Raw genomic sequence first — 17,029 nt, forward strand, 5'->3', positions numbered from 1 at the left:
AAAAGGAGTAAGACTGAGCTGACATCCTATATCTGCTCTCCTTCTCATGGGCAGGACAGACACAAAAATACCTAACAACAATAAAAGATGCACTCACTTTCAGGGAGATAAGAAAAGAATCAACTCAGTGGGCAGTGATGTCAGTCCAATAGTCAGAGAGCTCATATGTGAACAGAGTCAATCACTGCTTCTGAGTCATTGAACTTACTGTCATTCATCAAGCACTTATAGACCAACTATGCGGAAAACACCAAGCTAGCAATAGTTATGGAAAGACATGGTTCCAACTCCCACTGCTTGAAAATAATAATAATAATAATAATTAATAAATAATAATAATAATAATAATAATATTTTGATGATGGGATTAAGCTAGCACCTAGGTTTTTATATGTAACAGGAGAAGCCAGAATTAAAGACAGGCAGTCAGTGGAGATAGGCAACTGGGTTGGATGAAGAAAGTGGAGGCTAATTTGTATCCAGGAAGTTGGAGACTTCAGGAATTGAAATGTTAATGCCTTTAGAGCCCTTCCTCCACGTTTATCTAGATGACAACCTGCCCTGGCTCCAACATGTTACTAAGGTAACCTGTTCCAGGAACTGTCCCTCCCTACAGGGAGTTATAGAAGTTGTTGATTAATGTCTCCTGAGCTGCTTACTGTCTGAATCACTCCATTTGGCCCTTCCCCTGCCCATGTGCTTCTCACTTTTTGGCCATCCTACCTGGGCCATGTCCTGGGCCTAGTCATATATGAAGGAAGGAGAGAGAGAAGGGGGAAGAGGCAGGGGAACAAAGAAAGTCTAGGATATATATATAAAAGGGGCAAGATGCTCTCCCTTCTTGGGATACCAGGATACCAGTCTATGTTACTAACTTTTAAATAAACCCTGCTTTATATGCTTGCCTGGGTGTGGTTCTCTCAGGTTATACTTCAACATTTAAGGAAGCAGAACTTGTCAAGGTAACCAGCGGTATCACAAGAACCCTGAAAATAAGTCAGGCATGGTGGTGTGCACCTCTAGAGACAAAAACTTTTGAGACTAAAGCAGGAGCATATTTAAGTTTGAGACCAGCCTGGGCAATTTATGGAGACCTTGTCTCAAAATAAAAAATAAAAAGTGCTGTGGATGGAGTACCCCTGGGGTCAATCCCCAGTACCCCCCCAATACACAATATATATTTCTCATATATTTATAATAAGCATATACTTAATTTATAATAAAATATATATTTTATACACACACATTTATATGTGGTAGAGGAGCACTATACCACTGAGCTACATGCTGAGTCCTTTTTATTTATTTATTTATTTATTTATTTTTGCAATACTGTGGATTGAACCCAGGTGGTTAGGACTTTGCTATGGAGAGACAAGAAAAAGATATTCTGGGACAAGGGAGCAGCCTATTTGGAAAAGATAATGTATGAATGGATATAACATCCTTCAGGAGGTACTTAGAAGTTGAATATTGTAGGGACTGATGGTTGATGAGGCTGAACAAGGACTACTACAAATAATGACACAGTCAAATAATAAACCATGTCCTCTGTCATGCAAAGACATAACAGTAACAATAATATTGTTCTTGTGAATCGTTACCATTGATTGAGTCATTAGAATCTTACAACATGCCTACCAAGCAAAGTTTTAAATGCTTAATACAGGTATAAGGGCTCATTTAACTTCTACGACCCTCTCTCCCATTTTATAGACAAATAGATAGTGTGTGTGCGTGTGTGTGTTAGATAAGTTGCCCAAGATCAAATAGCTGCTAAGTGGTGGAAGGGGTCAGGCAGTCTAGAGCTAATGTTCACGGAGGTCCATCCCCCAACAAGGTGATAGAGTGCTCTTCAAGAAGGGATTCAGGCTTTGTGATCAAATTTATCTGTTTCAATACTTTTGAAATACGAACAAAACTGAACATCTACCATACATTATATTTTGTGCCATGGGAAAAGGAAAATGTGACATGTTCCTCGAATATTTATAATTCTTGATACAAAGACACAGACCTAGATAAACAGTTGTGCCTGCACCATGCTAACAACAGCGCTCCTAACATTAGTCAATCTACAGTGAGTCCTTTCAGTGAAGTTGAAAGAATGTCAAGAGTGTGAGGAAGGGGGAGATTCGTTCTTACAAAGGTTTTCTGGGATGGGAGGGAGGAAAGAAGGAAGGTAGATAGATTGGAATCAGGTCATAAAAACTCCATCACTTCTGTTCTTACAAGAAAATACTGGAAAACTCACAATGGTTCTTCTTGGACCCATCAGAGAACTGAATTTGAAAGACAAGCTGTCACCCTCAAGGTGCAACGACAGGAGAGTCTAGAAATCCTTAGTAGAGATGTGCTCATCTGATGCAGAAGTCAGTGAAGACTAAAAACCACCAGGGACACAAAAATGGTATATTTGAGACTTGCTTGAGGCTGAGTGTGGACTAGCAGCAGAGAGAAAAACTCCCCAAAACCCCAGTCCTAGGGTCTCCTCAACCTCCAGGAACGAGGGTAGGTCTATAGTGAAGAACCATAAAAGGATTTTTCCCTGGTGATGGCAGGGAAAGGGGAACAATCATCTTGTGAGTCATACCCAGAGTCTTCTGACTAACAAAGACTGACTCTGTCAGGTGAAAGGCTTTACCAGAGCCTTTGCCCATGGCTATAGGGAGGACATTCTTCTTCATTTATCACCCCCTCTCCCCTTTTAGTCTCCCTTAACAGGGCAAGAGGGAAGGAGCGATGTAAGTGGGAGAATGTTGGAGGGTCACAAGACACAGAAAAGAAACAAGTCCACCCAAAGACTGAGATTAAACTGAATTATTGTAGAAAACACACACACACACACACACACACACACACACATATATGCACAGCTGCTCCAGTGTAATATACAGCATAGACACCTGAAAGAGCTGCAGGGTGGAGTCTGAGAAAAAGTATTAGAAGAAGTCTAACAGCAATTGAAGAAATAAAAATATGGACACTACAGGAATGTGTTGCCTCTAGCACCTCTGGTTACAAAAAACATGAAACAATGCCCAATTCCTAGCTAGATTAACATATGTCCTTTCGGTTCCTAGGACCTGATCCTACCCAAAAATTTCGAAATTCAAAAAGACAAAGCAAGTATCAGAACCACTCAGATGCTGAAATATGAGCCAGATTTTGGAATTATTAGTCAAAATTTAAAACAACGAGGGTTTATTAAGGGTTCTAGTGGAAATATAGACAACCTGTAAGAGAACAGATGGGCAATGAAAGCAGGGAGATGTCAGAAAGAATAAAAAGGACATGCTAGAACTCGAAAGTTCCGTAAAAGAAATCAAGATTGTCCTGGATGGGCTCATCAGAAGCCCCAGCAGGGCCAAGGAAAGAACTGTTGAGCTTGAATAGAGGTCAAAAGAAACTTCCCAAACTGACATGCAAGGAGAAAAAGAATCAAAAGCATAGAACATCCAAGACCTGGGGGGAAATTCCAGACATGTCAGTTATAGGTAACGGGAATATCAGAAGAGGAAGAAAGAAAGCTGAGCTGCAGTAATAATGATGGAGGACTCTGCAAAAATTAACGACAAACACCAAACCGCAGTTTCATAAATCTCAGAGTGCACTAAGCAAGATAAATTCCTAAAGCACTGCATGTAGGCATATTACATTCAAACAGCAGAAAGCCAAAGACAAAACGGGAACTCTTGGAAAAATCACCCTACCTACAGAGGAACAAGGCTAAGAATTAAAATAGACTTTTAATCAGAAACCATTTAGAAAGAGAATAGAGTGAAATATTCAAAATGTTGGGGTCAGAGGAACACCCAGACTAGGAAACTTCTATCCAGCAAAATTATCCTTTAAAAGTGAAGATCTATGGGTTTTATAAGCAAATGAAAACTGAGGAAATCTATTACCAGCAGGCTTCCCTATAAGAAATGTTTAAAAAAAAAATGTTTTCAGGCAGAAGGAAAACGATATATGTTAAAAGTTGAATCTATAAAAAAAACAGTGTTATGGAAAGAAAAAATGAAGGTACAATAAAATATATTTTCTTCACTGATCTGAAAGAAAACTATTTTTTTAAAAAAATAATAGTGCTAATTTATTGGGTGATTATAGTGTATATATGAGTAAAATGAAAACGTGCAATACTCTGTTATGCGGTAACCATGCTAATATGAAGCAGTTTAGCGTTACTTAAAGGTGTACTTAAATTCATTTAAAATGCCTACTCCAAATTCCAGGGAAAACACTATAAAAAATTAAACAGAATTATTCTTGTTCCTCTAGGAGAGGAAATAAAATGGAATCCTATGAAATACTTCGCTGAAACCAGAGGGGAGGGGTGTGGTGCTTGCCTGTAGTCCCAGCTACCTAGGAGGCTGAGGCTGGAGGATCACTTGTGTTTAGAAGTTGGATGTCAGGCTTGACAACTCAGCTAAGCTGTCTCAAAAAAGAAAAAACACAGGATAGAGAGAGAATAGAATAAAAAACAAATAGAACTAAAGTTTGGTTTTTGGGAAAAGATAAAATTCAGAAACTTTTAGCAAAATTCAGAAAAAAAGAAGATTCAAATAACAAAAAGTTTAAATGACAGAAAAGACATTACAACAGAAGCCACAGAAATAAAAGGAATCTTGAACAATTATACACTAACAGATAATCTAGAGTAGATAGATAAATACATAGAACTTAGCAAGACTGAACCATTAAAAATAAAAAATAAAAATCTAAACAGACCAATGATGATAAAGGGGAATGAATCATGGATCTAACTACCATCCATGACAAAGAAAAGTTTAGGACAAGATGGATCCGCTGATAAATTCCATCAAATAATTAGGAATTAACACCAATACTTCCCATAGTCTTCCAAAAATTTGAGGAGGAAGCTATGCTTCCAAATTAATTTTCATATGTGTACTACCCTGCATTATCTATGATAGCAGCACTACCCTGATGTCAACCCTGGACAAAGTCACTACTTTCTACAAAGAAGAAAACTACAAACCTGAACTCCCGATGAATACAAGTGTAAAATTGTCAACAAAATATTAGCAAACCAAATGCAACAGCACATTAAAAAGTTTACATCCAAAAATATATTGATATATATGGGAGACACTGGGTGTGGGACAAACAGGAACATGCTTCACAACTTCATGGCAGCTCTATAACCTAAAATGTCCTTCAAAAACTTAAGATTAATTGTATTAAAAATCTGACATAAATACCACAGAAATTTGCTTATCTGTTCAAGAAACATAGGTGTCCTTTATAATACTCTTTTTCATGTTTGATAAGATTTTCAAAAAAAGTAATTTGTAAAATAAAATCTAAAAAATTAATGAATCGAATGCTATATGTGGAGAATAAGGACATGTTAAAAACTTTAAACAAAGTTATAACTGTTTCCTTTCATGTATCATTCATTGTATGATATAAAAAAATAACATACCCTGGGTATACTGCAATCAACAAATGCTATTTCAAGAACTAAAAGAATTAAAATATATTTGCCTCTGATTGAACATTAATAAATTCTCTCTTTAAAATGTATAGTTTAAGGTTAGTGAGTTCTACCAGTATTCTGAAGATGCTAAATACATCCACGAACACATTATAAAATTATCAACTGTTCGTTGAACTCATTTTTGGACTCATTCATATATATTTCTATTTTTAGGTAGGTCTTGTCCTGAGACAAAGAGCTTTTTCTTTCAAAATACTGACCTTGATGGTATTTCTGATTTTCTAGAACTCTCCTCTTATCCTGTCTACACATCAGAGAGGAAAGCAAAGAAACACACTCATTTTTACTAAATTTTTAGATATTTAATACTGATTACTTATGAGAAATATACTACTACTTAAGCAACAGCTCAGGTGTTTCTTCTCTAACTTCATTACCTATCAGATAACCAGGTAAAAAATCAGTGTATTTCACTGATATGTATTTGTAGAATTTTTGGACTGTCTATGCCCTGCCACCTTTCAGTTTGATATATTGTAAAATTCCCTGAAGTGCATTTAGCAGAAGTTATTTCTCTCAGGATGGTAAGAAGTTCAACTTGAAAAAAAAATTGTTCTATAATAAATATACTAAATGGAGCCTTCAATGCAAAAAGGCTCTCAGAGATTTAATGGATAATATGCATACATATTTTAAGAAGAGAATACAATATGCAGCTCTTCCCATACTAATTTGACTACTGATTTTCCCCCCCCAATACTCAGGAGTGAACCCAGGGTTTCACAGAGGCTTGGCAAGCACTCTAGTACTGAGCAACACTCCTCAACCCTTTATTCCATTTTGAGACAGGGTCTGGCTAAACTGTCCAAGGTGTCCTCAAACTTGCAATCCTGCCTCAGCCTTCCCTGTAGTTGGGGTTACAGACATGTGCCACCTCATCTGGCCTGATTGTTTTAAAGAAACATCGAGGGCTGGGAATGAGTTCAGTGGTTGAACACTTGCCTTGCATCTGTGAGGGTATCTACAACACAACACAACACCACACACACAAACACACACACACACACACACACACACACGCACACACACACAGAATATCTAAACACCTAAATCTCAATGTTCTGTTGACTATATGTTAGGAATGTATTTTGTACATTTGGGGAATAATGCTTTAATTGAAACTACCAATGCAATAATAGAAGACATAAAATCTTTTTAGTATTCTTGATTTCTTAATTCCTCATTTTATTCTTTATTCTATTTTTTTTTGGGGGGGGGCAGTGTGGTGCTAGAATTGAACCAGTATGTCATACATGCTAGACAAGAATTCTACCATCAAGCTACACCCCAGACCTTTTCAAACAATAACAATAACACAATCTTTGACATGTTAGAGTTTGAATATTGAATGTCCCCCAAAGATCACTATGTAAAGGTTTGGCCCCCACAGTGGCAGTATTGGAAGATGCTGTGTACCTCTAAGTGGTGGGGCCTAGAGAGAAGGCCTTAGGTCACTAGGGATACTCCCTCAAAGGGGATGGAGGGAACCTAGTCTCTCAATCTCTATCTCTACTTCCTCTTGAAGATGTGTCCTCTTGCTCTGAAACACAATCCTGTCATGTTATGCCACTCTTACCAAGGCCTAATCCAAAAGAACTGGTGCCCAATCTTAGAACTGAACATTCAGATCCATGAGCCAAAATAAATTTCTCTTTACTTCATAGGTACCCTGAGTTAGATGTTTCACTAGTGCAAAACTGACTATTACAACATGTTACATTCCTTGTTGAATCAGTGTTATATTTAAACTCAGAACAAATATATAGTTTCCTGTCACTGTAATAAAATACCTGGGGCAGGATACTTTAAAAAGAAAGGAGGTTTATTTAGCTCACAATGGTGGAGGCTGAAAGGCCAATCAGTATGTAATAAGTTCCAGAGAAGGCACCCTTGGCAGTATTATGACACAAGAACAAGACATCACATGGCAAGACAAGAAGCCAGAGGGCAGGCGGTGATCAGTCTTGCTGTTTTTTAACAACCCTTACACAGGAACTAGCCAGGGTACCACGAGAATTACATTCACTCTCTGAGGGCACTACCTTCCAATAACCTAATTACATCCCACTAGCCCCCACATTTTAAAGCTACTAGTGTTCTGACTAGATAGCAATCTAAGATTGATACTGGGTACCAATCTTCCAACATAGAACCTTTAGAAAACACACTTAAACCGTATCCAAACCATAGCACTTTTCAAACTCAGAGCCATTCTTTATATACATAAAAAGAAAATAAAGTGGTAAGGGGGACTAGATGAAGATCCCTCTTCCACATAAGTGGAAATGGAGTGGAGAAGCTATTTACCACTTTTGGTGAATGTGGGAATGTGAATCCTAAATGGAAAAGAGGAAAACCAATCCCTATGGGCAAGCATCTTGAGTCAAAGCAACAGGTATCAACTTAATCTTATATATCTGCAGAGTTAATCTCTTTGAAGTACGCAAAGAAATCTCACAACATAAAACCAGGCTCCTGATAAGTAATTTTCTGCTTAACGTAAGTAAATTTCAGATGCCGTCAGGAAGTCTTCTAGCTATTGCTCTTTCGTCCCTCAAAATAACAAGTAGAACAAAATGCATGGTAGATAATATCTTCAAGTTTTATTTTTCAGAGACAAAAAAATGTCTCAGACTGATCAATTATATCTATACTACCTATTTCCCTATCATATGACATTATAATACATGGCTTTACATGATGGTCGGTGCGTACGTTAAAGTTTACGCCCCATGACTAATGTCAGATTGACCAAAGGGTCCTATTTAGATGTGATGCCTATTGCCTATTGCTCTCTCTAAAGTAGCATTATTACCATGCACACTGAATTACAGTGTACACTAAAGAATGTATCTCATTCTGTCACTTTGACAAACAGCCTCAATTATGTCCTAGAAATGAGAATCCTGCAATTTTAAGCCTTTAAAAAAATTATCCTTTCCATTGTGAGAAGAAATAAATTACTAGGCAGGTGAGTGCTCAGGTGCTCCAGCTCCAATTCAATCTTCAACCAGATAAATGTTTACCAAGTAAAGGTCAAAGTAACTTCACTCCAGCAAGGGTGAAGTCCACTTGACCTTCCAAGAACCTATCCCCACTCCTTTCAGTTTTCAATATTACAATGTCTCCTTCAAACCTTAAAATCTGAGGCAATCTATACATACCACATGTGAATTAAAAATTCACTGTTAAACTTCACTTAGTATTTTTTGTTACTTCACACGTATAGATACTTAAATCCTTCTACCAATAGCTATGCTACAATTCTTTTCATTTAAAGATATGCATGGAAAATGCCTTCCCATTCAGGAACTATATGAGAAGAAAATCTAAAAACTGAATGAATATTTCTTTTCAAAGCAAATGTTTAGGCATTTTGAAGTTAACCATGCATGTGTGACAGTATAATAAAGTAAACAAAAGGCTAGAGAGTAATTTAAATGGCATAACTTACATTTAAGGAAAAAGAAGGGGCTGTAGAACAGAATAGGCTTTGGACATAGACCTGGATTTACCTTGAGTGAACCTCAGCTTCCTTATCCATAAAATGGGTATCTAGTTTGCAGATACCTTGCTAATCAGAGGAGTATGAGCTCCTCTCTGAAGGCACTGTGATTGATGACTAGTGAAGAGACAGGGCCAGGAGCCACCCTCTACTGTGCACGATATTTAACTCTTTAAAAGGTAGGAAAGCAACCTATGGGGGTTTATGACAGAGATATATGGAGTGAATGGCAAGTTCGCATGGTCCTAGAAGCTCAAGACTTTGAAAAACAAATGGTGCTGAGCCCAGAATTAATTGTGTTTGAAACAAATGTTATTTTAATAAATGTTAAGTTGTAATCTATAGCTCTGCAGGCCTCATGCTTCATGATACCCAAGATCAAAGGCCTCTAAAGTAATAAAGGTAAACAATGAGAAATGACAAAAATCTGACAGGATGGTGAACATGTGCATGGCTGGGCTGCTCCTAAACCTCTTTATGAATCTGCAAAAATGACTGCTTTAATATTATGGAACAGGTGCGGCATTCTTAATATACATACATGTGAGTGTAGGTACATACAGATGGTGTCTGACTTACAATGGTTTCGCTTATTTTTCTACTTTGCAATGGTGTTAAAGCAATATGCATTCATACTTGGAATTTTGAATTTTGATCTTTTCCTGGGCTAAGACAACACACAGTATGATACTGTCTTGAAATTGGGCAGCAAGACAGTTCCCAGTCTGTTCTGCAATCGTAAGACAAAACAACTTTTAGTCTACAGTATACTGAGTTGCTAAGATAGGATGTTGGGTATTTTAGGTGTATTAAGTTAATTTTTCATTTAATAATATTTTCAACTTATGATGGGTTTGCTGCAAAATAATTGCATGCTATGTAGCAGAGCACATGTCCACCCATATCCAGATGCTACAGGAAAAAAAGGCAGTCTCTATTTGTTAAAAGAGTTGGCCCAACCATGTGTGAGAAGACATTTGTTTTTAAAATATACATTGGTTGTACCACTTTCCCTAAGAGTGAACATATGCTTAAACCAGGAAACTGTTTTCTTTTTTAAAAAATATCTTATTTTTATTTATTTATTTTTTATGTGGTGCTGAGGATGGAATCCAGGACTTCATGCATGCGAGGCAAGTGCTCTACCACTGAGCCAAAACCCCAGCCCAGGAAACTGTTTTAACAAGGAGAGATACTCAATTTTTCTATGGCCTCATAGATTAATAGAAATTATCAAGTTAGGAAAATAAAAGTACAAAAGCAGAGTTTAACTCATTCAAATATTTTCATGCTTTGTTACATGATAATCAATATGATATTCTTAAAAGAATTAAGGACAGGAAGTCATGAAGTCAAGTATCACAGTGTATCAATGATACTTTAAGAAATAAAGAACTATAAACTAGAAAAAAGAAACATATCTATAAAACAATGTGTGATCCCATGCTTATAATAAGTCAAGAAAATACCCTATTGATCTTTGAGTTGCCATTGCTTATAAGAAAGCTGAGACATAGTTTGGGGACAGCAGATACATATCCAATGCAGGTTTTTGTAAAGGCTAATATTATTTAAGTTCGACTCACATTCTATTTAAGAGGCATGTCAATTCTCCAGCTATCTCTCTCCAAAAACATAAGATATCAGAATATTCAAGGGATCATGAGGGTTTGAGCTAGCTGGCTATTTAAATTGCATCAAATAAAAACGACAGACCAAATACAAAAGTTAACCAACCAACCCAACAAAATAACAAAAATAAAATGTGGGCAATTTTAAAAAGCAGTATAATCTCATTTACAAATAAAAAGCAAATATTTCTTTTCGAACACTGCAACACATTTATTCACATACAAAATAGCCATAATTTTTTTCATGCAGGTTTTAATGTCAAAGAATTTGAGCATTTAAATTTTTTTTTCTGAGACTATCTGGCAAAAGAAAAATATCTCTAATGATAACTTCTGACGTACAAAAGGGAGAATACATTTCTGGGATATTTTAGAGAGATTTGGATTCCTGAAATTTAGTGGCATAATGATTTAGAGTTTTTATAAGATTGATACTAGATAAAAAAATATCTTGAATTGATGAAGGGAGTCCTAAAAAATGAACCATCAAACTCACTATTCGTCAGACTAAAAATAATATAGCAATAACTATATGATTTCTAAAATAGTAAGTAACAAAGTTCAGATAAAGCAACTCCACATAAAACTTAGATGAATATTGCACTAGAGTAAACTTCCTTCTTTATTTCATCTATTTCAGTAGCATGGAAAGGTGATATTATGTCTTTGCTCCTCAAAGAATTAATTTTGCAACTTGGCTGTACGCATAACAATCAGTGAATAAGAACTATAGGGAAAATTACCTTTTGTTCTCCTCTCTCTCCAATCTAAACATGGCTGTGCAGAGATTACAATAAAAAACATAAAGCAACCTCAATGTTGGTCAGCAGGCAAAACTGAAAAAACGTAGCTTTGAACAAAACCAAATTAGAAACAACAACAAGTCAACTCTAAATAGTAATAATAATTCTAAAAGACCAATAGGAACAGACAGCTCTGTACTTTCAGATAGACTGACACCATTTTAGCCTACGGCATGGGGTTTTTCTGTGGAACCTCAAAGTACTTTCACAACTGGAGTTTTATGTAGCCCAATTAACTTTGGCTAGACACAGAAGTCTGGCTCACTGTTCCCATGCAGTAGCCAAAATAAAGGTTTTCTGTATCAAGAATCACTGTCGGAGTCTCCAATATCCTTCCTTCTCTCCTACTAACCTAAATCTGGAAAATAAGCTAACAGCCAAGTAGTTTTTATTACAATTTAAATCAATATTAATTTTATTGGCTCACAAAAGCTGCAAAATATTTGGCTTAAATAAACTCAACAGGAAAAAAAGACAAAAAAATTTAAAAAGCAAGCATGTGCACAAAGCTAGAGAAGTCACATGGCTTTAGAAACAACTAGAGAATTATCTGAAATATAATAATGGAAATGTTATTCCTTCCTTTCTTAATGCATGTCCAATTTTAAATTCATGGCATTAGCCCTAGGTAACAAAGTTCAAACAAGAAATAAATCATGATTTTAAGCACAGCAATTCCAACTCAGCTTGTGTTTAGTATTTTAATTGGACATGACATTGGTATGAAAGTTCCAAATAAATTAAAAGCGATGTCACTTGGGTCCAACTGTATTAGCATGGAGGCTACTAGTGACTTTAATGTAGAAGTATTGCCCAGGGGACCCTGGAAAATTTGTATTTGAAGTATAATGTAGGATCTGAAAGTGACGATAGCCTAAAACCGAAGTCCTATGTTCTTGACCTCTCACACCTAATAAAAAAAATGTGTTTAACCACACAAACTAAATTAGTATTTAAAGGCAAATAAGTTTTAAAAAGGGGTAGGGGAGACATGGTGACTTATTTTTAAGAATCACCAATCAGTTCCATCAGGCATACCAAGGGGGAAAAAAATTCCACACTTAAAATTATTTAGTATAGATTGAAAATCAGTGACACCTTCAGAAAATCTTGAGGTTGGATTTAATTCTATTTTTTAATTGTTAAGTAACTTTTGGGGAATGTTCCTCAAATCTTTGAAGCTCAGTTTCTTCATTTATAGAAAGGATAATATTTGCCAAAGGTTGTCAAGCTTCTGTGGAATAACATGTCAAGCACTGGAATTCAGGAGATGCACATCTCTTCTATGTCTCCTCCCCTTCAAGCATTTCTGAAGATGACTCTGTGTCTGCTCTCTCAGTACATCACTCTCATCCATGCCTGGCATGGAGTGATAAATCTAAATAAATATGTCAAATAAATTAAGGAACTGAGGGCGTCAGACTAGGGCAAAACAAGTATTTAAAAAGCCTTGTACCTAACTCTTCAACAACTTAAAAAGACAAGACAGTGAAATGCCACATACTAAAGAAATAAAACGATCAGTAAAGACTTATTCCCTGTCCCATGCCCAGTGTCAAAAGACAGACACAGATTTATGTGTGCTGTTCAATTTGGAAGTGCTAATGTTGATGATACTCAGAGCAATGTGAAAGGAACTTCAGAGAAGGGGAAAAATATATATATAACTGCTTGAGAGAGACAGGCAAGACTTCACAGAGGAAATAAAATTTCAACAGGCAGAGAAAGGAAAAGGATATTTTTTGGCAGAGGAATAAAAAAAAGGATATGATCTATAGAATGTTCCAAGGCATTCTGGGAAACCCAAATCCCTTTGAACTTTTCTAAATACTATAAATATTACATGAATTCTTACAGAAAAAAACTTATAAAAAAGTATATTGAGTGAATCATTCCACTGACTATAATAAAAGTACTAATAATCATTTTTCTCTAATTTGTCTAATAAAAAATATAATTCTTATATAAAAACCCTATTCTACAGTATAAAGTTACTATAGCTACAAGTCCATTTTACATAGTTTGCTTTTGGTTACTTTTGACCAAAGGGTAAAACGCACAACAATTCCATTTCTATTCTTCTTCTATTAAGACTAGAAGCCAATTCCATTTCATACTACATTTAAAACATCCAGAAGTCAAATGTGTGGCATTTCCCACCTTGTCAATGTCATGTTAGGTTAACGGCATATTACCAGGCTAAAAAAACCCATAATCAGACACCCCCCAAAAAAAAAAAAATCCACTGGGATCAGAAATTTGCCAAATCTTTAATTTACAAAGAAACTATTAAAGATGGTTGTGGGGGTTTTGGCCTTGTTAGTTTAAGCCATTCCATAATGGGGTTTGTATTTCATTTAATCAGCAATTTGGAAACCATAAAACTCTTAGAGGGGGGAAAATTAAAAATTTGGATTGTAATACATGAGTCTTTCCTTCTCTTCCATATGTTTCTGTAAAGTAAGACTTTTAAATCTTGTGTATTTTTTAAAAAAAACTTCTAAAAAGAAGAAAGCCGCCTTTAAATTTATACTTTTGGTATAGGAAACTTAAAATATTCGGCCTTGAAAAAAAAAAGACACATGGTTTCTATATCCAGTACCATGGTTTAGGCATATTCAGAATTAGAATTATGTATATTAATCCTTCAATTTTTTTTCATTTCCAACATTTTTTTGGGGGGGGAGGAGTTGAATCCAGAAATCTGTAACTTATAGTTATTTTTGAAGGTGACCATTTAGCAATTTAATTTAAAATATTCCCATTTTCATTCCAAAACAAAAGCTTAGATAGTAGGAAAAACAAAAAGTATAGGAATTCTTTTCTTACATAAAATTGTGTGAAACATTATCCCATCAGGATGGGTACCAGGAATGATTTCCATAAGGTACAACAATTATTTTTGTAAGGGATTAAACAGGATATATTAGGATGCTCTAAACAGAAACAGCAATTTGTACCTTTCAAATCTGAGTTGTGATCTTCTATTCTTCTTCTGTTCCTCTGGGACTTCCACAGTGATTTCTTTCACAATGTCTTTTTTCATACTTTTTATTTCCTATTTTTTTCTGTTTATGTTATATTTATATTTCTAAAAGCACTTTCTTTCTTTTTTGGTATTTGTATTTTTTCAGAGCATCCTGCTTAACGATATGCTATGACACCATCTCTAAAAGGTTTCTTCAAGTTAGCTTCACCGAATAATTTGTTTTAGTTCCTATCTTTGAATTCACTTTGGATTCAACTTCCTGACCATTTGCTTTCTGTGTATCTAATATGCATTTATTTTTATTAACACTGGAGAGATCAGGTGAATACAGATATTAGGAATAAACTCTAATTCTACTACTTAGCTGTGTGAGTTTAGAAAGCTTAATTTTTTTAACCGTCCCCTATTGTGTAAAATAAAGACATGAAAATTACTTTTAAATACATAAAATCACCAGTTTTGTATCTCACAATGGTAGAATATCAGCAATTTCTTATGCTTCATCTAACACCAGTTTCACAAAACTGTGTCCTTAGAGAGTGTTTGTCACAGTGGGTGGCCAACTGGTATCCTCCACTTGTCTTACAGAAAATTTTATTAGAGGGAATTCCAACACTTATGAAGTTTTATATGATGATGGTCATTTGAAAGAATCAGATTTAGCTCTAATTACAACCAATTCAGGGCTAAGGTTGGTTTGTAGAACGTAATATTTATGCATATATTGTGGTTAGGACACAGTCATTATGTAATCACATATATGGAGTTCTCCATTTAGTTTTTTTCCATTAAATCACATGTCAGATCTTATCTAGGCCAAATACTGGATAATAAATATTCTATAATTTCCGTACAGGGTTCTAATAATATCACTGTCATTAAGTCCTCACCTGAGTTAACAGGTTCAGAACCACTACCTCAAAAGGCATCTATCCAGATACACATGGAGAAAACCAAGAGTGAGGAAGGTAGTTACTCACTGTTAGAGCTAGCAGTTTCCCATAGGTGAGATGGGCAGGGATGTGGTCAGTCTTGGATTTCAGTGATTCCATATACCAATGCTCTGCTTCTGGGAGCTTGCTTAATCGCATGTATGCTTCACCTGGAAAAAGAATTCTGAAGATCAAACTGAGGTTGCAGGTTCTAGTGAGCTACTGAACAGCAGGATGACTACAGATAACATCTCAATAAATGAGAAAAAAGGAAATTGAATCTTTTAAAAATAAATAAATAATAAATGTTCGTGGAGTGAGATATGTTTAATCTGATTTCAACATTATATGACGCAGCACACGTGGTAGCACATAAATATGTATAATCTTAAGGTTGTTTATCAGTTAAAATAAATTTAAATTTATAATGAAAGTTATAAAAAAAAAAAACTGGACACCAGGCTTTTCAACAGCATTTGCAATATCATCACCACCACCACCATCATCATTATCATGTTTACATTCCATGGGATTTCAGATACTATGGCAAGTACTTTCATTCATTTTCTCATTTGATTTCCAAATAAGTCATTATGACTTTCATTTAATAAATGAAAAACTTTGTGATTGGAATATGAAGTGAAATAGCTACTGCTAAAAATTTGGTTAAGTAGTACAGCTTTGATTTTTAACCTAGTGACATCTGATTCTTTTACTTTCTTTTTCTTTTTTTTTGGTTTATTTTCTTTTTATTTTTTTATTGGTTTTATTTTTTAAATACACGACAGCGGAATGAATCACAATTCTTTTTTTAAAAAACATCAGAAATTTATTAGTTGCTCAAAACATTACATTGATCTTCACATATCATATATTGTTTCAAATGGGGTATGAATTTTTATTATTCCCATGTGTACAGATTGCAGGATCACATTGGTTATACCGCCATGTTTATACATACTGCCATACTAGTGTCTGATTTTTAAGCACAGGTCCTTTGTCACTATTTGTTTTTTCAGACACAAGTTGGTTCTTCCTTCTGTACATTTATTCTTTTTTGTTCACATTCATTCATTTGTTCATGCTTTTGGAAGTTCAAGTATTTACTAAATAGATACCAAGTGGAGAACCCTACATAGGGACTACAGGAAAGAGTTGTGGCATCCTACCCTCCAAGGAAATACGACCATGTTAAGAAAGGTTGAAAATGTTTTGGAATTAAACAATGGTGTTAGGTTTCAACTTTTTTCAGAATAATTTGCATATGTAAAAAATGTCAATTTACAAAAATTATGATATTATAATATTATAGACTCATAAATAATTATTATATCAATATGTAAATAAAATTTACCAGTTTCATTTGGAAAATCTAGTGAATGCGTGACGATTAAGCATGTTCAGCTTTAATCCTGTGCAAAGCTACTCTGGGGACTTGCAGTCATTGGTTATTACTTTCAAGTTATACAAATTTTAGCTACAAAACTTATTAGTATTTCAATAACAACCAAGCAGGAGAAAAATATGAAAATAAAGCCAAAAGAGTACCAGTTGATTGGTTATTGTCAATCCCCTTTCCCTCTTAATAGAGTACGGAGGGATATTCAACCTATAGAAAAAAGTTATATTTTAATGTGACTAG

General features: G+C 35.2%; 1 protein-coding gene across 1 annotated transcript in view; it reads right to left on the bottom strand.

The window, feature by feature from the left end:
* The window catches only part of Tmtc2 (transmembrane O-mannosyltransferase targeting cadherins 2), a 388,543-nt gene that overhangs the window by 98,861 nt on the left and 272,653 nt on the right, over positions 1-17,029 (bottom strand). The window contains exon 8 of the mRNA XM_026391430.2: positions 15,436-15,557. Coding sequence (XP_026247215.1) covers positions 15,436-15,557 — 122 coding nt within the window. The remainder of the gene's footprint in view (positions 1-15,435; positions 15,558-17,029) is intronic.

Source organism: Urocitellus parryii, chromosome 5, assembly GCF_045843805.1.
Source record: "Urocitellus parryii isolate mUroPar1 chromosome 5, mUroPar1.hap1, whole genome shotgun sequence".
Taxonomy (NCBI): domain Eukaryota; kingdom Metazoa; phylum Chordata; class Mammalia; order Rodentia; family Sciuridae; genus Urocitellus; species Urocitellus parryii.